General features: G+C 41.4%; 1 protein-coding gene across 1 annotated transcript in view; it reads right to left on the reverse strand.

Moving 5' to 3' along the window:
- Window positions 1-22,652, reverse strand: part of LOC134603629 (acetylgalactosaminyl-O-glycosyl-glycoprotein beta-1,3-N-acetylglucosaminyltransferase-like) — a 117,768-nt gene extending 95,116 nt beyond the window's left edge. Inside the window, exon 1 of the mRNA XM_063449777.1 lies at window positions 22,600-22,652. Within this exon, the coding sequence (XP_063305847.1) occupies window positions 22,600-22,626 (27 nt within the window). The 5' untranslated portion in view covers window positions 22,627-22,652. The remainder of the gene's footprint in view (window positions 1-22,599) is intronic.
- Between the last annotated feature and the right edge of the window lie 2,065 nt (window positions 22,653-24,717).

A 24,717-nucleotide genomic window follows, 5' to 3' on the forward strand; every position in this document is an offset into this window, starting at 1 on the left:
CACCATATTATTATATTTATGTTTTAGATCTGGTACAAGATCCCGCCCTGTCTTAAGGTTGTATCCTCCATTTTTGCGTGCTATCCCTCTTATATAGCGTATATTGCTTGTTTAGCCATATCTGCTATTTTTGGTTTCTGTAGAAAATTGCATTAGGCTTGTCAGTAAAACCAAAAAATTCAAGAAACCACTGTGGTACTCCGCAGATGTGGCCAAAATAGTAAAAAACAAGAAGTTAGCATTTAGTAATTATAAGAAAACCCAGAGTGAGGAAGACAGAATTACCTATAAGATTAGGCAGAAAGAGGCTAAGCAAGTTATAAGAGCTTCCAAATCACACACAGAAGAGAAAATAGCACAGTCAGTAAAAAAGGGGGACAAAACTTTTTTTAGATACATAAATGAGAAAAGAAAAGTAAAACAAGGATTAGTTAGATTACAAACAAAAGAAGGAAGGTATGTAGAAGAGGATAAAGGTCTAGCTGACTGCCTCAATGAATATTTTTGTTCGGTATTTACAGGTGAAAATGAAGGAGAGGTACCTCAGTTAAGAAAAAGGATAAATGAGTCATTTATTACACGTGAGTTTACAGAGGAAGAGGTTCTATTTCAACTGTCAAAAGTAAAGACAAATAAGTCAATGGGAACTGATGGAATACACCCAAAGCTATTAAAAGAGCTTAGTGGTGTACTAGCAAAACCATTAACAGATTTATTTAACCAATCATTGTTAACAGGAGTAGTCCCAGAAGATTGGAAGTTAGCGAATAGGGAGGAGTCGGGCAACTATAGGCCAGTAAGCCTTACTTCAGTAGTGGGGAAAGTGATGGAAACCATGTTAAAGGATAGGATTGTTGAACATCTAAAAACATCTAAAAACACACGGATTTCAAGATCAGAGACAACATGGGTTTACTTAAGGGAGATCATGCCAAACTAATCTTATTGATTTTTTTGATTGGGTAACTAAAATCAGGGTGGTGCAGTAGACATTGCTTACCTAGATTTCAGTAAGGCTTTTGACACTGTTGCACATAGAAGGCTTATCAATAAACTGCAATCTTTGAGTTTGGATTCCAATATTGTTGAATGGGTAAGGCAGTGGCTGAGTGACAGGCAACAGAGGGTTGTAGTCAATGGAGTATATTCGAAGCTTGGGCTTGTCACCAGTGGGGTACCTCAGGGATCTTTACTTGGGCCCATTCTCTTTAATATTTTTATTAGTGATATTGCAGAAGGTCTTGATGGTAAGGTGTGTCTTTTTGCGGATGATACTAAGATATGTAACAGGGTTGATGTTCCAGGAGGGATAAGCCAAATGGCAAATGATTTAGGTAAACTAGAAAAATGGTCAGAGTTGTGGCAACTGACATTTAATGTGGATAAGTGCAAGATAATACATCTTGGATGTAAAAACCCAAGGGCAGAGTACAGAATATTTGATAGAGTCCTAACCTCAACATCTGAGGAAAGGGATTTAGAGGTGATTATTTCTGATGACTTAAAGGTAGGCAGACAATGTAATAGAGCAGCAGGAAATGCTAGCAGAATGCTTGGTTGTATAGGGAGAGGTATTAGCAGTAGAAAGAGGGAAGTGCTCATGCCATTGTACAGAACACTGGTGAGACCTCACTTGGAGTACTGTACACAGTACTGAAGACCCTATCTTCAGAAGGATATTGATACCTTAGAGAGAGTTCAAAGAAGGGCTACTAAACTGGTTCATGGATTGCAGGATAAAACTTACCAGGAAATGTTAAAGGATCTTAACATGTATAGCTTGGAGGAAAGATGAGACGGGGGGATATGATAAAAACATTTAAATACATAAAGGGAATCAACACAGTAAAGGAGGAGACTATATTTAAAAGAAGAAAAACTACCACAACAAGAGGACATAGTCTTAAATTAGAGGGACAAAGATTTAAAAATAATATCAGGAAGTATTACTTTACTGAGAGGGTATGGGATGCATGGAATAGCCTTCCAGCTGAAGTGGTAGAGGTTAACACAGTAATGGAGTTTAAGCATGCGTGGGATAGGCATAAGGCTATCCTAACTATAAGATAAGGCCAGGGACTAATGAAAGGATTTAGAAAACTGGGCAGACTAGATGGGGGCCGAATGGTTCTTATCTGCCGTCACATTCTATGTTTCTATGTTTCTATGTATATAATCGCCAGGCAGAGTTACACAGTTTACAGAGGTGAATCCAGGTGCAGGGCATTCAGGAGTGAGTGTGAACAGACTGTAGGGACCAGTCCAGTAGTAGTGCATGCAAGAGTGCTATACCTTTAAATCGATAATGATATTAATTTATAAGCGGAGGCAGAAAAAATAGACAGGAAAAAGGAAGAAGGAAAAAGGGGGGGGGGGAGGGGGAGAAAAAGTGCATGAACCCTTATCAGAAAACTAGGCCCACAGGCAAGGCCCATGCAGATATTGAAATTAAACTATGCAATCTGCAAACACAGCAGAACAGGGGCTGTGAGCAGGCAGACCTATGCCCAGCACAGCCCTAGGATGTCCCCCCCGAAATAGCAGTGAGTGGACCAAAGACCGTACTTCCATGTGGCAGAGACCATAAGGAGGAGACTAGGTGAGGCCGGGAGCCATCGCTCCCACATGGCCGGCCTGCTCTCTCCCCTCTTCACACGCTGCCCGAAGCCGCGAAACCGGCACTCGTGGCTGGGAGCGTGGGAGGGAGAGAGAGGACGGAACAAGCTCCCGCTCGTCGGACAATGGGGCGGCGCACAGAGGCGCTCCCCGGCAACTGCAAGAGTGAAAGGGGGGAAAAACCAAGCAGGGGAGAGGCAGAGGGGAGGCAAGCAGACCCCCCCAAGCACCAATAGAAACAGAAAAACAGGCAAAACCAAGCCAAATAACCCCAAATAGATACAGAAACAATAGAAAAAAAATCCCCAAAAAGTCAGGGTTGCTAGAAGGGAGAGCAAGAGTCCAGCTTCCAACAAACGCTAACAAAGGGTGTGTCCATACGTAAGGGTAAATAGCTCAAGTCCCATGGTATAGAAGGTATCAATAAAATAATAAATCTTTAATGGAAAAACTTAAAAGAACAGTATTACAACCTACAAAAAAAGTGCTAAACACACTGGGCCTAAATCTTAAGTGAAGTCTGCCTAATACAACTCAAGTGTAAAGAGTACTTAGGGCAATTAGAACTTGTATCTGCCTGGGAGTTTAAATAGTAGCATAAAGGAGATAAAGAGTATTTGTTTCAAAAGACCTGCATATAGTATTTGAGACCTATATTGTGGGGGAGATTTAAGATAGAAACTCCTCTTAAATGGTCTAAGTCTAAGATCAGTCCCAGACTAGCTAGATATAAAGAACAGTAAAAGGGTATAAACTGTCTTCCTATTAGCCTTTATTCTGTAATGAATTATCAGATGCTGCTAGTAGTAGAAGCAATCAAGCACAACATTGCAGTGCAGTAGATAGAGGCATAGATATAATGAATGGATATCTATATTAATAAATCATCTCACTCTTAATCTAAATACCAGATATCTCCACCTGCAAAAAATATATCAGCAACTTCAGTGCCAAAATCGTGGGGGTGATGGAAACATGTATATCTTCCCCCTTTGTGAGCAATAGAGATAAATACAAAATAGCTTATCAGTATCCAAATAATGGATTAGACAGACAAGGATACATAGTTGTAGCGAGAGAGAGCTATTAAGTGGTCTTCTGGGATTGATATAGAACGGGTATGCAGTCTAAAAATCCCTAAACCTCCTGCCTCATTCTCATAATGCACTATCCAGGCAAAACTAGCAGTATTCCCTAGTTTAAAATTGTATTCATCTCAAGAGATGTATAGCTAGACTCCCACGAAAGATAAGCCCATAGTGAAATTAAAAATAGAAGCCTAAGTCCGGCGTCTTACTCGACGCGCGCTTTGGCACTATGTGGCGCCTTTGTCAAGAGCGGTGAAGTTACTCAGAGCCCGCCGAGACTTTTTAAAGGATAAAGGCCCGCCCATCAGTACACGACATGCGGCCAATCCTGAACCGCCACGTAACGAGAGGGGGAGGGGCCTAACCCGCTCGATCAGCCAGGATTGTAAATCGGGGAGAAACATGTGTAAATTCATAACTTATTGAAGTAAATCGCTACATCAAGACATCACATGTAGTCCCTCAGTCTCAACATTGAAAAACAAAGCAAGAAGACAGTGTATGACTATTAGAATAGTTCATTAATAAAAAAATACAAATGTATCACTGTTATGTCTTGACAGATTGTAATTATTATGATGTTTAATTGAGAAAATAATGTATCCTAGAGCTGAAAGGTACAATAAAGTAACAATAAAGTTTATCAGCACTATAAATATATTGGCTGCAAACAAATTTTTTTAGTAGGTACTTGGAACCATGAGAAGTTTAGAGAGGTTAAAAAATTACCAAATAAAGTATGTTAAAGTGAAACATAACGTTAAGAATAAATGTACACTTAAGGCAAGAAGTCAAAGATGTCAAAGAAACAAGATCTAAATGTTTTTATTGTTTATAAAAAGGGGGAGAACGAGAATCCTTCGTTGAGACCTTGTGGGCTCAAGGTTTTAAGTTGGTAAATCCAAAAGCATTCTCTTTGCCTAAGGAATTTATCGTAATCTCCTCTCCTCGCCTTGTTTGAGAGGTGTCGGATGGAAGCTGACCCATCTCACTTTTTGGATCTAACGATCTCCATTACAGTTGAAAATAAAATACACACTACTCTCTATCGGAAGCCATCTGCATCTAATAATCTCCTGAGATGGGACAGCTTCCATCCGACACCTCTCAAACAAGGCATTCCAACTGGCCAATATCTCAGGATTAGACAAAATTGCAGTACTATCGCCGAATTTAAGATTAAGGCCAGAGAACTAAGGGGACACTTCAAGGCAAAAGGGTATCATAACAGATGCCTAAAACAGGCATATAAGAGAGCCCTTGATTCAGACCGTAACAGCTTGATTAGTGTGAATACCCATAAACCATCAGAAGACCCTAAGGGGACTATACGTTTAATTGCCACCTATGACGCAGGTTGGGAGAACGTAAAAATTTCCCTCAGACGTTTTTGGCCATTATTAACGGGTGACTTACACCTTCAAGAAGTACTAGCCCCAAATGTTACCATCACGGCCCGCAGAGGCAAGAATTTACGAGACCTGTTAGCTCCCAGTCATTTGAAAACTGGACCCTCCCCCACAACATGGCTCCAGACCCCTTTAGTCGGAACCTATGGGTGTGGGAGATGCATTTCCTGTAAATTCATTAAAAGGGACTCCAAAAGGGTGAAAGACAGTTTAGAGAAGGAGGAATTTGACCTAACCTCCTTCTTTAACTGTAATACGGCGGGTATTGTTTACCTATTGACTTGTGAATGTAACAAAAAATATGTGGGCAAAACATTCTGCCCCTTTAAGAAACGGATACAGGAACATATCAGATCATGCAAGAATTTTACTGATAGCCCCATTTCAAGACACCTTCGCGAATACCACGACAGCAACCCTAAAGGGCTACGCTTCTGTGGTTTGGAATCAGTCAAGAAGAATCCTAGGAGAGGAGATTACGATAAATTCCTTAGGCAAAGAGAATGCTTTTGGATTTACCAACTTAAAACCTTGAGCCCACAAGGTCTCAACAAAGGATTCTCGTTCTCCCCCTTTTTATAAACAATAAAAACATTTAGATCTTGTTTCTTTGACATCTTTGACTTCTTGCCTACCATTAAGTGTACATTTATTCTTAACGTTATGTTTCACTTTAACATACTTTATTTGGTAATTTTTTAACCTCTCTAAACTTCTCATGGTTCCAAGTACCTACTAAAAAAATTTGTTTGCAGCCAATATATTTATAGTGCTGATAAACTTTATTGTTACTTTATTCTACCTTTCAGCTCTAGGATACATTATTTTCTCAATTAAACATCATAATAATTACAATCTGTCAAGACATAACAGTGATACATTTGTATTTTTTTTATTAATGAACTATTCTAATAGTCATACACTGTCTTCTTGCTTTATTTTTCAATGTTGAGACTGAGGGACTACATGTGATGTCTTGATGTAGAGATCTACTTCAATAAGTTATGAATTTACACATGTTTCTCCCCGATTTACAATCCTGGCTGATCGAGCCGGTTAGGCCCCTCCCCCTCTCGTTACGTGGCGGTTCAGGATTGGCCGCATGACGTGTACTGATGGGCGAGCCTTTATCCTTTAAAAAGTCTCGGCGGGCTCTGAGTAACTTCACCGCTCTTGACAAAGGCGCCACATAGTGCCGAAACGCGCGTCGAGTAAGACGCCGGACTTAGGTTTCTATTTTTAATTTCACTATGGGCTTATCTTTCGTGGGAGTCTAGCTATACATCTCTTGAGATGAATACAATTTTAAACTAGGGAATACTGCTTGTTTCAATCACCCCCACGATTTTGGCACTGAAGTTGCTGATATATTTTTTGCAGGTGGAGATATCTGGTATTTAGATTGAGAGTGAGATGATTTATTAATATAGATATCCATTTATTTTATCTATGCCTCTATCTACTGCACTGCAATTTTGTGCTTGATTGCTTCTACTACTAGCAGCATCTGATAATATATTATAGAATAAACGCTAATAGGAAGACAGTTTATACCCTTTTACTGTTCTTTATATCTAGCTAGTCTGGGACTGATCTTAGACTTAGACCATTTAAGAGGAGTTTCTATCTTAAATCTCCCCCACAATATAGGTCTCAAATAATATATGCAGGTCGTTTGAAACAAATACTCTTTATCTCCTTTATGCTACTATTTAAACTCCCAGGCAGATACAAGTTCTAATTGCCCTAAGTACTCTTTACACTTGAGTTGTATTAGGCAGACTTCACTTAAGATTTAGACCCAGTGTGTTTAGCACTTTTTTTGTAGGTTGTAATACTGTTCTTTTAAGTTTTTCCATTAAAGATTTATTATTTTATTGATACCCCCTATACCATGGGACTTGAGCTATTTACCCTTACGTATGGGCACACCCTTTGTTAGCGTTTGTTGGAAGCTGGACTCTTGCTCTCCCTTCCAGCAACTCTGACTTTTTGGGGAATTTTTTATATTGTTTCTGTATCTATTTGGGGTTATTTGGCGTGGTTTTGCCTGTTTTTCTGTTTCTATTGGTGCTTGGGGGGGGAGAGGGGGGGTCTGCTTGCCTCCCCTCTGCCTCTCCCCTGCTTGCTTTTTCCCCCCTTTCACTCTTGCGGTTGCCGGGGAGCGCCTCTGTGCGCCGCCCCATTGTCCGACGAGCAGGAGCTTGTTCCGTCCTCTCTCTCCCTTTATTGCTCTGCGTTATGCCCAAATTGTTGCCCATTTAGTCATTTGTTTGACTCCAGGGTCAGTTTTATCTCACTCTGTAGTCATTTTTTCTTCATATTTAGATACAGAAACAAACCCCGAACTAGTACAAAATTATGACTAATACCAGTGATTAAATAATAAACTAATAATATACAAATAATGCCCCACAGCCACCCACATGTAACAGGAGGCAGTGGTACTCTGACCTGTGCTTGATGTGGAGCAGCAAAGAAAGAGGAAGTAGTTGGTTGGGAGGGGCCTTTTATGGTTCCTTACTCTTTTGTGATTGTTTTTTTCTCTCTATGTTTATGTGCTGCTGTGGAGTTCTAGTAAAGAGAGACTTGAGAAAATATGAAGCCTCCTGTCATGCTATAAAATTTGGAGCAATGTATATACCAATATTAACCCTGTGATCTCCAAAGTTCTTTAAATCCAAGGCGTTGATATAAAACACACAGATCATAGTTATTGTAAAATAATATACTCGATTTTTATAAAATATTAAGACAAATGTTATTGTATACAACAAGTAATTCAAACTATAGTTCAGCAAAGTCTCTGCATTCTAAACCGAGCAGTCTTCACATTAACATAAAATGAGTCCCAAATAAAGGATAATCCGTTGAGTCTATAAAACAATGCCATAGAGAATTGACAAACAGAGCAAATCAATGACTACTTCTCAAAGTATTTGTAAAAATATTCTATTAAATAGCCAATTCCCCAAAGCCAAATTTATTATGAAATAGACTATCAGGACAGCTAACAATATCTATGTTTAACTAGAAAAATTGCTAACAGGCAAATTCAACTAAATACCAATAATTATGTAACACACATCCAATCAACGTACACGCCAGTTATTACTGGGAGCAAACTTATATGAACATCTATCTCAGTTATGATAACTTTGTTATAGTCCTAGACAGTTACCAGGGAGTAAATTAACATTCTACTCTAAGGAATGACTTATAACATCATCCTTAGTTCCTCTGCAGAAGTAAGTAAGGATTAGCTGTATTCTAACACTGTTTCAATAGGAGGACACCTATATCATTCATTTAGACCTGTTCATACATATTGAACATCCATTAGATAAAATGAAAATAGATTTTATAAATAATAGCTTATATGTAACTTTATGTTGATGAAAGATGATGGTCTCACTGGTTTGGCACCCCCACTCTTTCTTAAGTTACCGTGTGGGTAACGGACGGTGTCTGTATATGTCGGGATAACTGTTTAGTAGATGAAGCCCATGATGCAAAGGAGCGCTGAAAGAAAATGGACCAAGTTTGCAGTACATAAGGGATCAAATGGAGAGAGTAGTCAGTAGGTTTAGAGACAATAATTCAGGCAGGAGTCAAAAGCAGGATACGGAGGGTAGTCACTGAAAGTCTTCACACAATCAGGAGCACAGTACAACTGAACGAGGAGTCAAAGATTAGTGGAGTTTAAATAGGGAGAGAGGGCGGTCTGCCTACTGTAGCTCCACCCTGGTCTCCACCTCCTATCTCTTTATGAAGTCCTGTTTCGGCACTCGCGCGCCATATAATTCTCCTGGAGCTTTGCCTCCTGTGTTGCCGCGTTCGGGAAACAGCGGTGTTCACATGAATGCGAGCAGTCGTTGTGGGTGGTCAGGCCAGCCGTGCTGTCTGAAGAGCCAGCTGGGAGAGTGAGATGAGGAGCGGGAGCGGGAGGTAGGTGAGTGTGAGTACAGGGACCTGATAATATGGGACATTGTGCCCAGGTGTCCTCCTCTTCCCAGATCTTTTACAGTCTTACTTTTTCCTATTAGTTGCCCCAAATACTGTGTGTTCCCCTTTTTATTGAGGTTTCCCAACCATGTTACGGAATGCCTTTTAACGGAGTTTAGTTAAAATCACTATTCTATTGGGCTTCTAAACCTTATTTTTTTTTTTTTTTTATCTTTATTTTTGTTGTGCACAAAAGTAACAGGTAGCCCTGGTGCACCACAACAGCGATATGAGGGTAAGTTGAAAAACATTTGCAATACAAGTCGTAACATACGTTAGTCAGGCACATTTTTTAAGTTTTTAAGAATATTTCAACAGTGTAGGTTTTCGCTCATGTAACCACAAATCATCATTGAAACAATACTGAGGCAACGCTTGTAACAGTACAATAAATGTTGTATCAAAATGCTAACTTGTAGATCAAGCTAGTGCGGTTAGACTAGTTCACTGCTGCTTTGCCCTAATTGCAAGTGGACATAAAGAGCTTTAAACATGTTGGTTAAGCCTATTGTAGTCATTGTCTAATATTAAGTACACGTTTGCTGCAGCGTAGGTAGGCTTAGTAGCATATGAGGCCTTTTACATGCATGCTATGGCTGCCAGCTGGGCGATATACAGGATACAGCCTAATTATAACAATGCAGGCATGGGAAACTTAATGCCAGCTAAAGTAATGTGAAATTAAATAATGAAAAAGGACAGAGAAAACTTTGGCTAGCAAGAATGTGCAAACTTCAGCTGGTGTCAGAGAAGAATAAACAATATAACCTGGTAACATTAGCCTTGCAGGTTGAGCATTGTAAAGCTTAAGAAATACGTAGAGTCCACATTATAGGCAAAAAACATGAGTATACTACATTATGTTCTCTGTGTTGGGGATCAGCAGTGGTGACTGTTGACAGTGATTAGTCCCATAATGGCGTTTCAGCTTTAGGCAGCAAGCTTGATTTCAGCCTATTCCTAAGGGTGGGAAGCGTGAGTCCTGTGTGTTGAGGACGAGGGTGGCTGCAGCGTTCTGCCGGCTCTGATGGGTATCCCTCCAGCCCCAGGCCGGTTGATAGGCCGGCATCTTCATGCCACGGACTTGGGGACTCTTGGGGTCCCAGTCCTCCCCTCTGGGGGGGGTAGGCAGGAGGTTGTGGTGGTAGGTGGCCGCTTGTAGCACATGATCCTCCGCCTGTGTGGACGGTGCCGCGGGATTCTGCCCCTGGTGGCCCTCGGCCTAGGTGATCTCTTGTGGAGAGGTTTGTGTGGTTTGGGGACTTGGGTGATCGGAGGGGGCCCACTCACCATCCGGCCCTCAGCCTCCCGGTCGTCCTCCTGATGTTGGAGCTTTGGTGCGTTTAGTCGTGCCTCCAACCTGGCCCAGAAGTGGGTGAAGATTTCATCCAGCCTTCTTTGGGTGAGCTTTGCCGAGTTTAGGGGCTCCGGCTCGGGTTTGCGGGAGTTGGCGCCTGTCAGGGCTAGTCTGGCCACCATTTTGTGGAGTTCTGCTGGGGCAGTGTCTCAGCAAGTCAGAGTGAGTTTGGTGCCGGGTGCAGGCTAATGCGGACCGGGATAACCCCCGCCGGTCCAGAGGGAGGGAGGGGGAACAAGGCTGTGTTGCAAGCTTGGGAGGGCACTAGGTCGCACAGAGCGGGGGATCGGCCGTCTCACCCGTCCGGCGATGCTGCTAGGCCTCACTCCCGTCACCCTCGACAGGCGCTCCGTGCACCCGCGGGCGGCAAACCCGGGGCACTTTGGTTGGTTTGTGAGGCGTTTGCAGGCGTTTGTGAGGGTCCGGGCTGGCTGGTGTGCAGTTAATCAGGCTGCATGGGAGGATTGAGCTCGGATCTCACACGAAGCACGTCCAGCCGCCATGAAGCCCAGGCCCCGCCCCCCGAGCTTCTAAACCTTATTAATGCCAAAGGGGTGTGTACTGTAGTTTAAATGTTTGCTGAAGTGGATGTTTTACCAGTGGATGATATAATGGGATCATCATCTCAGGATTCACCAAGACTGAAAGCAGGTTAAAGGAACACTATAGTCACCTAAATAAAGCAGTTTTAGTGTATAGATCATTCCCCTGCAATTTCACTGCTCAATTCACTGTCATTTAGGAGTTAAATCACTTTGTTTCTGTTTATGCAGCCCTAGCCACACCCCCCCTGGCTATGATTGACAGAGCCTGCATGAAAAAAAAAACTGGTTTCACTTTCAAACAGATGTAATTTACCTTAAATAATTGTATCTCAATCTCTAAATTGAACTTTAATCACATACAGGAGGCTCTTGCAGGGTCTAGCAAGCTATTAACATAGCAGGGGATAAGAAAATCTTAATTAAACAGAACTTGCAATAAAGAAAGCCTAAATAGGGCTCTCTTTACAGGAAGTGTTTATGGAAGGCTGTGCAAGTCACATGCAGGGAGGTGTGACTAGGGTTCATAAACAAAGGGATTTAACTCCTAAATGGCAGAGGATTGAGCATTGAGGCTGCAGGGGCATGTTCTATACACCAAAACTGCTTCATTAAGCTAAAGTTGTTCAGGTGACTATAGTGTCCCTTAAAATAATTGTTCACATATATTTCCAGTTATTCACCATTATACATTTGATGGTTCTTAGAAGGATATTCACACTTTGCCTCCATATGCATAGTTAGATTATTATAATGTTGTCATACAAGCACATCACTTTGCACTATACATATACAACATATATACAGATCCTCAAACTTAACCTGTCCAAAACACAACTTCTGGTCTCCTCCCTCCGGTGTTGCTATTCCTGTGTCTGTCTGTCTCCAAGTCAATGGCACCACCATTAGCTCCACCACACAGGCTAGCTGCCTAGGCATTTTCTTTGACTCCAACTTCTCCTTCATCCCTCATGTCCAGTACATCGCCAAATCTTGCCACTTCTATTTCAGTGTGTGCATCCGCCCCCACATAACGCCATATGTGGCTAAGGTGCTGGTCCATGCCGCTATCATCTCTTGCTTTGACGACTGCAATCTGCTGCTCAGTGGTTTTACGTCTTCACAGCTTTCCCTCTTGTAATCTATAATGAAAGCAGTGGCAAGGCTCATCTTTCTGTCCTCCTGCACCTCCCACTCCTCCCCTCTCTTTCAATCCCTGCATTGGCGTACTGTAAGATGTAGGGCTCAATTTAAGATTCTGTTTTTTTTGCTTTCAAATCTCTACACAATGCTGCTCCAACCTATCTATCCTCGCTAATAGAAATAACTGTAATTGTGCCATCCAACTAGTGGGGAGTAGTCTCCACTGGAATTTATGTCAGTTAGGGCTGGATGCTGGAGATTGATGACACAGAGTAAGAGTTAAGATCAGGTTTTAGAAATTAATTCAATTTATGCTTAGGATAAGGAATCTGATGTTCTGAGTTTTGGATATTGGGCCGGTGTTAGTGTTGGGTATAAATTAGATTTGGGATTCCACTTTAGACAATAATGATACCTAACAATATAAGGGCTAGGAAGTGGAATTTATGGTTAATGTTAGGGTTTGTGTAACGAGAACATGGTGCCTGATCTCCGGATTGGGTTGCAGGCTTCAATCCATTACAGTGTTTGTCTTCAATCTGCCACCAGTGATTGTCTCCTATCACTGCCACGAGGGACCTCCAGAGCACAATCACAGCAGACCTGTTCCTTTCCTGCTGCCCTGAGTGGTTTATTTGTAAGGATGGCATCCCGTCAGTAAGATATTGGAAGAAGTGATACATAGCTCCAGGGCCGCCATCAGGGGGTGACAACCCTGATGGTTGTCACGGGCCCGGTAGTCCTGAGATGTCCCTAACTGCTCTTGGAGTCCCGGGCCTCACATTCTCTATGTACACGTACATATAGCGACTATCACTAAATGTATGTGCGGGCCCCCGGCTACCTGAACACAACAGAGGGGGCACAGTCAGTTCCGTTTTTACTTCTCAGCTGATCTTCTATCTTTAACTCCTGGGAGCACCATGAGCGTAGCGAGCGAGCGTGCACGCAGGCAAGGCTTGCGAGAGTTAGAGATAGTAGATCAGCTGGGAAATAAAGACAGCGCTGGCGGGGCCCCCTCTGCTTTGTTGGGCGCCCTGCACTGAGCCACCAGGGAAGGTCATACCTGACCACAGGTAAGAAGCAGGGATGGGGGGAATAAAATAAAATATATTTAAAAAAAAAAAAGTTCAGTTCTCCCCACAGGATGCTCTCCCCATTTCACACAATATTTACACACACTACACAAACACACACTCTGCATTCACAATCTACACACTACACACAGGCACTGCATCCACTACACACCGCATCTAATACACACAAACACTACATCCTCTACACAGACACACACTCTACATTCACTACTCTCACTATACACACTCTGCATTCACTATACGCACTCTGCATTCACTATACGCACACTACATCCACTACACACACACACTCTGCATTAACTATACACACACTACATCCACTACACTCACTGTATCCCTATGGGCGGACTCACTGTATCCTTATGGCGGACTCAGGATGGGCCCTGTGGGCAGACTCGGTAGCGGGCCCTGAGAGCCCAAACCCCATTCACATTATTAAAAGGAAAACGGTCATTACATTTTGTTGAAAGCATTTGAAATCCCATGTGTTCGATGTCATGGAGTAGCCAAACTGAAAGCATAGTTGACTTAGAGAATGTTTCCAGTTTGTCGGATTTGACCTTGAATTCTCACTTTAATTAATAATCTATCTTTTTGCCACCACTTTCAAGGTCCATGTTTCCCAGTGGTGTAGCCAGGGCCAGATTAAGAGCCCAGTGGGCCTGGTGCTGACAATTATGAGGGGCCTATTTACAGAATCTTATCGACCAAAAACACTAAAACAGTCATCTCAAGCGTTATGTATCTGATGGAGATGGTGCCAGAGGGAAGCTCATAGGATGCAGCTATAAGAAAACACATACTCTATGCTAATCTCTCTCTAATTTATGCTTTCATCTTTTTTAAGTAAATCCATTCCCCCTAACAGCAGTGTCCAGTGAAGCAGGAAGTCAATGGGCGGGGTAAAAGGGTGGGCCACTGACATGAATCACGGGACCAGAACTGCCAAAATGAGTGAAAATGCCCAAAAAGGGGGCATGTCTGCCCAAAGGATTGGAAGGCCAGCCTGGCATCAGTGTCCCTATGTATCACAGTGTCAGTGTCCCCATGTCACCCAGTCCACTAGTCTCCCAGTGTCTGTGTCCTCATTGCTCCCAGTGTCCCCATGTATCAGTGTGTCCTGTGACACTAGGATACTAGGGGACACTGAGAGACATGGGGACACAGTGAGACCTGGAGACACTGAGACACTTGGGGACACTGGGAGACACGGAGACACAGACATTTGGGGACACTAAGACAGTAGGGATCTGAGAAACATGGGAACACAGACACTAGGGACACTGGCTGGGAGGCAGTGGGGACACTAGGGATACTGAGAGACATGGGGACACTGAGACACTAAGGACACTGGTTGGGAGACATGGGGACACTGGGAGACATGGGGACACTGAGAGACATGGGAGCACAGACACTGGGAAACTAGGGGACACTGGGGGCCATGGGGACACGGAGACACTAGGGACACTGGTGGGAGACATGGGGACACTGGAAGACATGGAGACACTGTGTCATTAGTTTCTCCGTGTCCCAATGTGTCTCTCAATGTCCTTATGTCTCATAGCGTCCCCTAGTGTCTCAGTGTCCCCAGGTCTCCCAGTGTCCCATAGTGTCTCAGTGTTCCCATGTGTCCCCTAGTGTCTCAGTGTCCCCATGTTTACCAGTGTCTCCAAGTGTCTGTGTCCCCAGTGTCCATTAGTGTCTCAGTCTCCCTGCAGCCTTTCCCCCCATCCCTCACTTCACTAAGCTGTAGCCTGTCTCTGCAGGCTGGAAGCTGCTGTCTGGACTCTCAGTGCTGTGTAGCTGCTCCCCCGCGGATCAGTGAGTAGAGAGAGGCAGGGAGGGATATGCTGTAACTTCCTATCCCTGCCTCTCTCCAAACACAGTGACCCCTCCTGGCCGGTGCTGGTATTGCAGAGTAATCTCAGTTTATACTAAAAAAAATATCTGCATTGACTAGTAGTTTACTGGCACTGATGGTATTTTAGGCTGCCTGGCCGTGCCGGTATTGCAGTAATACCGCCTGGCCAGGCAGCCTAAAATACCATCAGTGCCAGTAAACTACTAGTCAGGTGGCAAGAGTAGAGTGTAAAAAAAGTAAAAAAATGTTTTTGTTTTTTTTAAATGGGCCTTTTCCATGGGCCTGGAGCTGCAGCTCCATCAGCCCCTATGTTAATCCGGCCCTGGGTGTAACCAGAGTTATAGTTGCTTGGGGCAGAATAAATATGTATGCCCCTTTCTCCCATCCCCCAGCCACCCTGTCCCTCTAATTGTGAGGCTAATTCAACACACGTACAGAATATAGTATTTCTTGATAAAGTGCATCTTGATAAAGTGCATTATCATTTTATGAATAAACACTTCTTAACTCAATAGACAAAAATAACAAATGATTTTATATTGCATGTTTTGTGTATTTGAATGTATCTACAGGTATGTATGCAATTGTAGATAGATTGTAGATACTATACAAGATAGTAGCAGTTATCCAGGAGCTTACTTAGTACAATGAATAAGGTAAATTTAAGTGAAAATGTAATAAAAATTAAATTTAAATAAAATATGGAAAATGGAAAGAGTAGTCTAAAATTATATGTTGTGGGACATCCTTAATTATTCTTTATATGGATTAACCATTAAATGTCTAATATAACTAGATAGTTGGACACAATTGTGTGGAACCCAAGTAAGTAGAAAAAATATATATAAAGAAAATAGGATAAATTGTAACCTTACTGCTCAATTGCAGAAGTAAAAATAGAAATAAGTATAAGTTAAAGGATACAGTAACCAGATGGTTTTAAAGAATGTTCACAAAGTATCCACTATCATCTATTCAAACAAATAGTATATATAGAGAAAGTGAGCAAGCTCAGTGCAACAAAACTGGTTTGTATTAGGCAATATATATATATCGCTGGAAACAACTGGAGGTATCAAAGTATTATTTATTATAAATTGTTAAAATCGAAAGTTCAAAAAAATGAAGTAAGGATCATATCCATAATATTAATGTTACGGTTGCCTCCAGGCTGGCTGGAAGTTGGACCGTAGAAAAGGATGCTCCTAGCGCTCACCAAAGGACCATCAGCACCGCAGCCACCATAAGCACTGCAGACTCCATGAACCACCGCTGCTGGGCTGGTATCTCGCCGTCTGCTCTGCGCCCTGGACCTACGACCAGGCTCCAGGTTCCAATAGGCGAACCTCTTCCTTCTGTAGAGCGAAGCAGGATCAGGAACAAGAGCTCTTACAAGAGCTCAGTAGCTAAGGGAGTATGAAGAGCATAGCAATCCCTGTAGTGATTATAGCTGTCCCCTACAAACATGAGTCAAGGCTGCAAGTTAGAGGGTCAGAATAGGTCTGAGGTGCTGGAACACCCAGCCTGGTTTTTATTACCATTGTAAATACAGGACCACCCACAGGGCGGGACAAAACAACCAATCATACACGTACATCATTAAAACCACTCCCAGTAATTACACACAAAATCCTCCCCTATGTCTGTGATATAATTATGCTACACAAGGGATTAACATAATTATCACAGACAGTAAAAATACAGTTTTTACACAACATTCATAACTCCCAAAATATACATCACATTCGCATAAAAATACATATTCACAATCAATCCATTCAGGGGAACAACATACTCAAAAATCATACGAATTGGACCAGGGGTTCAGAAGTTAGTACAAATGTGCATTTGACCTTCTGTAAGCATGGTTTTACAGGGCCCTCTATCCTGGAGACAATGGGGGGAAGTAATTCAATTATCCAGGACTAGAGGCAGACTCCATTAACCACATGGTTGCAAAACGACATAAAACACTTTAAAATACATAAAGTCCCCTTTTACACATAACACACAGACATTTCACCTATCCCCAGATAGCTGGGATCTGAGCGCACAAAACTACCGAATAGCGCGCAGATCCTATTCACACAGTTCAATTGCCATGGAGCTAAAGTCTTTCCCATAGTCTTTCATTATATGAATAGGCTCCATGGCATAGCTATCTGGGGTATCACCGCTCACACAGGGCCATAGTCATAAGGAAGGAGGCTGGCAAATAGGCTTCTCCACAATCCAGGGAAGCAGGGCAATTTTTCATTTAAAGGGCCAGTTACAAATAGCGATTTGTAACAATTAATGCCAGTCACTTACGGGTAAAAAATGCAAGACCACCTTGTATTTCAGCTTGGATGGATACGGATGCTGCTTGTAATCCTCTTGCCCAGATCCTAATCGCCGGTGAGGACGGCGTGCGTTCCACAGTGCGTTCCACCTCGAGCCTCACTTCGGGGGAACAGCACTGCTTGTGCGGCGGTGTTAGTGATGCGTCTGGGATCCGAGATAGGTGAGTCTTCTGCAGAGGTACCCTGGCTGGATAAAGATCGTGTGGATATTCCTTCTGGCTGTTCTAGCTGTCTGACGCGCTTCTACTTCCTCAGAGACGGATAGAGTACCCTCCACATGAGGGTGTTTAAATACCTCTCAGTTGTTAATTTGATGATTGAAAGATAATTTTTAATTATAAAGTTATGATAATTGTTCCCTGCATTAATACTTGTGTTTCATTCCAGGATATCAGACCCCGTCCAAATATTCCCGCTGTATATATAGACGCATGATAATTTTCCTGTCCACATTATCACCGACCTATCAAAAAATGCTTTATGATTTTTAATGTACATTTTGCTGACATATGATTATTCTCTGGTTTATAAGATCATCATACTCTGATTCATTATATATATTTCGATCTTTATCCACATATGATGTGACCTACGCAGCTATCTTTGTGTAAACACCAAAACAGATATCTATGTATCTATCTCTAAGAATTAGATTATTTGAAAACGAACTTAATTTATGTACAAATCGATTTATTTAATTTATATGACATTTATGTGATTATGGAAGATTCTCTTCTTCTATTTTATCTCATTCTAATTTTATTTTTATTTTTATTTTTATATCTTTTTGCTTCTCATACTGATTCTTTTAATGCCAATTATGCCCATATTAATTTTATCATGTATAAGAAATAAGACACAACAAGTGAAAGAATGTTTTATATTTATCATTTATTTCGATCTTTCATTTATTCCATTACATAAATATACAATCAATTATAATAGTCCCATCTCTGGATATATATATTATACTGAACAATTACTAAAAGACTGTTTAGCAATCATCAAATTAACAACTGAGAGGTATTTAAACACGCTCATGTGGAGGGTACTCTATCCGTCTCTGAGGAAGTAGAGCTATTCTCTACGAAACGCGTCAGACAGCTAGAACAGCCAGAAGGAATATCCACACGATCTTTATCCAGCCAGGGTACCTCTGCAGAAGACTCACCTATCTCGGATCCCAGACGCATCACTAACACCGCCGCACAAGCAGTGCTGTTCCCCCGAAGTGAGGCTCGAGGTGGAACGCACTGTGGAACGCACGCCGTCCTCACCGGCGATTAGGATCTGGGCAAGAGGATTACAAGCAGCATCCGTATCCATCCGAGCTGAAATACAAGGTGGTCTTGCATTTTTTACCCGTAATTGACTGGCATTAATATTATGGATATGATCCTTATTTCATTTTTTTGAACTTTCGATTTTAACAATTTATAATAAATAATACTTTGATACCTCCAGTTGTTTCCAGCGATATATATATATTGCCTAATACAAACCAGTTTTGTTGCACTGAGCTTGCTCACTTTCTCTATATATACTATTTGTTTGAATAGATGATAGTGGATACTTTGTGAACATTCTTTAAAACCATCTGGTTACTGTATCCTTTAACTTATACTTATTTCTATTTTTACTTCTGCAGTTGAGCAGTAAGGTTACAATTTATCCTATTTTCTTTATATATATTTTTTCTACTTACTTGGGTTCCACACAATTGTGTCCAACTATCTAGTTATATTAGACATTTAATGGTTAATCCATATAAAGAATAATTAAGGATGTCACACAACCTATAATTTTAGACTACTCTTTCCATTTTCCATATTTTATTTAAATTTAATTTTTATAAAATTTTCACTTAACCCCTTAAGGACACATGACATGTGTGACATGTCATGATTCCCTTTTATTCCAGAAGTTTGGTCCTTAAGGGGTTAAATTTACCTTATTCATTGTACTAAGTAAGCTCCTGGATAACTGCTACTATCTTGTATAGTATCTACAATCTATCTACATTTTCTCATAGGTTTTTGGTGAATCCCTATACCTTTCCAGTTTCAGAGCTTTTGTCTAACAGTCTGACTCCCTCTTTTCTGTTTACTATTATAGTTAGCAGTTTTGTTTCTATGTATGCAATTGTGTTTAGTGTTGGCATTTGAATGCAATTGTATATTTATATGTACTGTTGGTGTTTTGAAGCAGTGGTGTACTTGAAGTGTTAAGTGTTTGGATGTGTTTGTATGTAAAGTTGGTGTTTCTGGGTGCACATACATTGCCCTGCAAATACACATTGAAGCACACATATGTTCACACTGACACATACACACACACACACTTACACAAACAAATATACACACTGACTCATACATACATAGATACACACTGACAGACATACACTCACTGACAGGCACATTTTCAATGGCACACACACACTCTCACTGATTTGAAACACACTCACTAACAGACACTAACAGACACACTGTCACTGATTTGAAACACACTCATTGGCAGACACACTCACTGACAGACACACACTCACTGACAGTCACACTGAAACAATCTCACTGACAGACACACATTCACTGACAGACACTGACAGACACAGACACACACACACTGACAAACACTCACACATTCTTGCACACACACTGACAAATTAATATTATTTATTGTGGTTTAAATTTTTTAGGCCTATCCAGACTTAGTCCGGGGGCTCCATCAATCTCCTATGTCCTCACACTGCTCCCTCGCACACTGTTTAGTGATGCTGTGGCTGGAGTGACATCATATTCCAGTGAGAGCGTGCGTCCCTCGTCACTGCCACCGCGTCCTGCCTCCTCCCCCCAGAATATTTTGGTAGAGGAGGCGGTTTACTCCTTCTGACCCTAAATTTGCAGTTAGCTCGTCTATGAATAGCTCTATAGATTAAGTGCATATACATTTGACTGTGTGTTTTAAGTTAACTTTAACCTTTCCGTTGCTGTTCACCTTGTGGAAATGTCTGCAATATATAGACACATATACCATACACCTAAATGCATATGTGTTATCAGACAGCTATTCCCTCATTAATTAATTAAAGCGAGCAATCCATACTCCACAGGCACTGTCCAGGGGGAGCCACCTTCTAGCACCCTGGAACCGGCTATTGGCCCACTCCTCACAGGCACCTCCCCACCCCCAATATTTGCACCCGAGGTAGCTACACCCTGTAGTTACGTTACTAAGGTTTCCTCATTTGTGTACAGAGTGGTGATGCCATTCAAAACATTATAAGGACAGTTATTGTTAAAGGGACACTATAGTCACCAGAACAACTACAGCTTAATTAATTTGTTCTGGTGAGTAGAATCATTACCTTCAGGGTTTTTGCTGTAAACACTGTCTTTTCAGAGAAAATGCAGTGTTTACATTACAGCCTAGTGATAACTTCACTGGCCACTCCTCAGATAGCTGTTAGAGATCCTTCCTGGGTCATGGCTGCCTAAAATGCATCCAAACATTCAGTATCTCCCCCCTCTGCATGCCGACTTTCCTCATAGAGATTCATTGATTCAATTAATCTCTATGAGGAGATGCTGATTGGCCAGGGCTGTGTTTGAATCATGCTGGCTCTGCCCCTGATCTGCCTCCTTGTCAGTCTCCGCCAATCCTATGGGGAAGCATTGTGATTGGATCAGGCTACCACTTCTGATGATGTCAGCAGACTGCTTGTTATTTTGAGGCAGACGGGGGCAGAGCCAGCAGCTTTAGGCTTGAATACAGCAAGATTTTGCTATATTTATGGAGGCATGAGGGGCCCAGGGGGCTAGATGGTGGTTTTAACATTATAGGGTCAGGAATACAGGTTTGTGTTCCTGATCCTATAGTGATCCTTTAAAAGGACATGCATCATTTTCAAAAAAATGTGAATTTTTGTTAAGCAAGCAAACACTTTAAACAAATTTACAAACCAAAAGAAAGCAAGAAAAACTTTATAACATACTTTTCAAATATTTGTAAACTTCCTATAAAAGTGGTCAGACTGCATTAGTGGGCACGTCTCTCAGCTTGGGGAGTTTCTTCATAAATAACACTGATCAGACTCCCTCTCTGCTCCCCCATCAGGATGTTGCAAGATGAAGAGATCTTCCAATTGAACGTTTGTAAATCTTTCCGGCATGCTCAATGCACTTTTTTTTTTTTTAGCATTCCTAGGGATAGGACTCTGATTGGTTAGATCAGTGCACCCCTCTTCCCCTCCACCCCTGTAGTGGGTGGGGAAAGCATAAGAAAGAAAATGCAAAAACAAGAAGAAAAGAAACAAGCTAACAATATTTCCCTGCTTTTTTCAGCTTAAACTGTGAAACAACTGTCTCATTCCAAGTGATGCATGTGCCTTTAATGTAGGCAGATAAATGTGATGTTATCATCGAGCTCTTTATATGACACAATGTTTATACAAGGGCAGACAATGCAAAGTGGAGCTAATGGAGCACTAATGTTTGCTTAAGGGGGGGGGGGGGCGGCTTTCAAACAAAAGAGAGAGAGAATAATCCTCCAATCACCCATCCACTTACTAAACACTTACCCAAATCATTTGATTATGGGGTTAAACAGGGAGAGTCTCACCAACCATCTGATATTATCAGACACACAAATATGCAAAGATGGAGAAAAAAACGAGCTGGTTTGAGGCGAGCAGGACATGAAAAACGAAACACTTCATGTTGAGGAATGATTTACCGTAACCCGAACAGGTCCTACTGGTGAGTTAACCCCTGGCTTGTAGGGTGAGGAGTTCACCGTTATAAGGCCAATAGCATTAACCCATAGGAATCAAGATGGGGGAAATTAATCTTTGATTTAAGGGTGTCCATAAGTAACAGGCCAGTGAGCAAGCAAATTCTCCTGAAGAGCTTACACTCTAACCATCGTTTCGGAGATATGAGGAGGGAGTGGGTGGCTGTGCTAACTGGTGAAAGGGACATCCAGAAGAAGGGTGAGTAGCTTGTGATATAGTTAGATTTAGTTCTTTAATATCACTTAGGATACAGTTAGAAATAGAATTTTTACCTTCAGGGAACGTATTAATATTGTAATGATAAATATTTACTATCACGGATCCAACCCATTAATTACAGAGCATCCTACCTTCTTCCTGAGACTAACACGGCTCATAGCGTAGACACATGTCCTATAGTCACTGCAAGGAATCTCAATGACTGTCACTGCTTGGCTGGGTATCGCTGGTGGCAGAAATAGGCTCCTCCCCTCTCAGCCATACCATAAACGCCTGATAAAAAAATAAAGATAAAAAGTAGCTTGCGCACTATCCTAAATCCCTGCGCATATTTAAATAACTGGAGGTTCTGTATACTAAAATAAAACCTCCATTTAAATGTGCATCGGGCACGAGTAACTTTTTTTCTTTCATTTTTAATGTATATATTGGGGCTGATATATACTATGATCATTGCTGCTGCCCAGGGGTAATGGGAGTCTGAGCACAGGACTCCTTGTTGTATGTTTGTATTTGCTTTTGCATCACACCGCCATGTTACAATGCTGCCGCCCACCCCATGTGTTCTCTATTAAGGGTTAGTAACTGTGTAGAAAAATACCCCTCTCTGTCTCGTTAGAGATTTTATCATTTGACTGAAGGAAGCAAGGTGAATTGTTAGTGAAGAACTCACCTAAGTGGTTCATCCTTGACGTGCCAGGTGAGCGAACAGTTAAATAGCCATTGGAGTAATTCTAAAAGTAGTTTTAAAAGCAGTTATTTAAATAGGGATATGGGATAGTTCGCAGGTCATTTTTTTCTTTGGTTTCTATTGTATGTATTGGGGCTGATGTGTACTGTGATCATTGCTGCCGCCCAGGAGTAGTGGGAGTTTATGTTTATACCACAAACGGTGACCAATAGGATACTTTATACTGAATTCCTGGTAACTTCCATTATTCAGGATTCAATGGTTACAATAAATACAAAAATACAAAGGTAAAAAGCAGTATGATCCGTGGCGCTGAAAGAAGCGGCTAGGACACACTTGATGGGAATAATCACTAAATCCCACAATACAAAAGTGAATATAAGATGAAATAGTGTGCAGCGCTTATTAGAAATACCACAAAATGAAATACAATACATGCACTGTGGTGGTGTATATACCCAATCAAAACACACATAAATATACCCCAAGTATATACAGGATCAGATGGTAGCCAGAAGTCAAATATGGTAAAATTCTGTAGTATATCCCATTTCTGAAAATCTGTATTGGGTGATGGTGTTAATAGATGGTAATCCCAAAGGTGTTCCTCTGTTTGAAGCTTGTTCCTCAAAGTAAATGGTGTAGAACAGGCACACAAATTAGAAATTCAATATAAACATTTATTTGTAGAAAAATATAAAAGTCTTACATTAAAGTGATAATGATGCCGTTCACAGGTAGGTACCATAAGCACAACGCGTTTCGACTTACTAGCTCGTCTTCCTCAAGGTGCAGCAGTACATTACAAGCTTCAAATGCATATAAATGAAAAATAGCGCAGGAAACAGGTACTTCCAGCCCGCCCCCTTTGCCCAACAACCAATCAACAATCAACAATTTGCTCGTTCTTCTTTTGATCCTCTCCGGTTACTCTAGTCGCGGCTGTTTTACTTCCGGTTTTCGGTGCTTTGCGTCGGCCGGGTTCACTTCCGGGTTTTTTGCGTTCCACGGGTGGCCAATCATATTCTCTATGCGTTCCACAGGTCGTAAATACAGTCTCTGAATGCGAAAACTGTGGTAATCACAGCTCAGTCCATATAAGTCCATAATAAAAAGTCCATAGATAAAGGGGAAAAAGTATAAGTATAATAATTATAAAAATAGCCACATATATGAAACAAGAGTGTCTAATACCTATATAGTATGGATCTTAAAGTTAAATATAATTATACATGTCAATGAATTCCCATAAAGTGCAATGCTTTTGTGTCTCCATTATGTTTTGGTGTATATGAGCAGATACAGAATGGGTTAAAACCCCATTCTGTATATTTCTTAAATGTTCGCCGATTCTAATTTTTAATGGTCGGATAGTTCGCCCCACGTATTGCAAACCACATATACATGTTAATAGATAGACAATATTGTTGGAACTACAGGTTATACATTCTTTGACACTATACTCCAAAACCTTGGAGAGAGGGTGACCATCTGAAGATCCTCAATAAAACAGAAATGAGATGGATCTTCGATTTGGAAACCCTCTCTCCCCAGGGGC

Source organism: Pelobates fuscus, chromosome 3 (assembly GCF_036172605.1).
Source record: "Pelobates fuscus isolate aPelFus1 chromosome 3, aPelFus1.pri, whole genome shotgun sequence".
In the NCBI taxonomy this organism is placed as follows: Eukaryota; Metazoa; Chordata; class Amphibia; order Anura; family Pelobatidae; genus Pelobates; species Pelobates fuscus.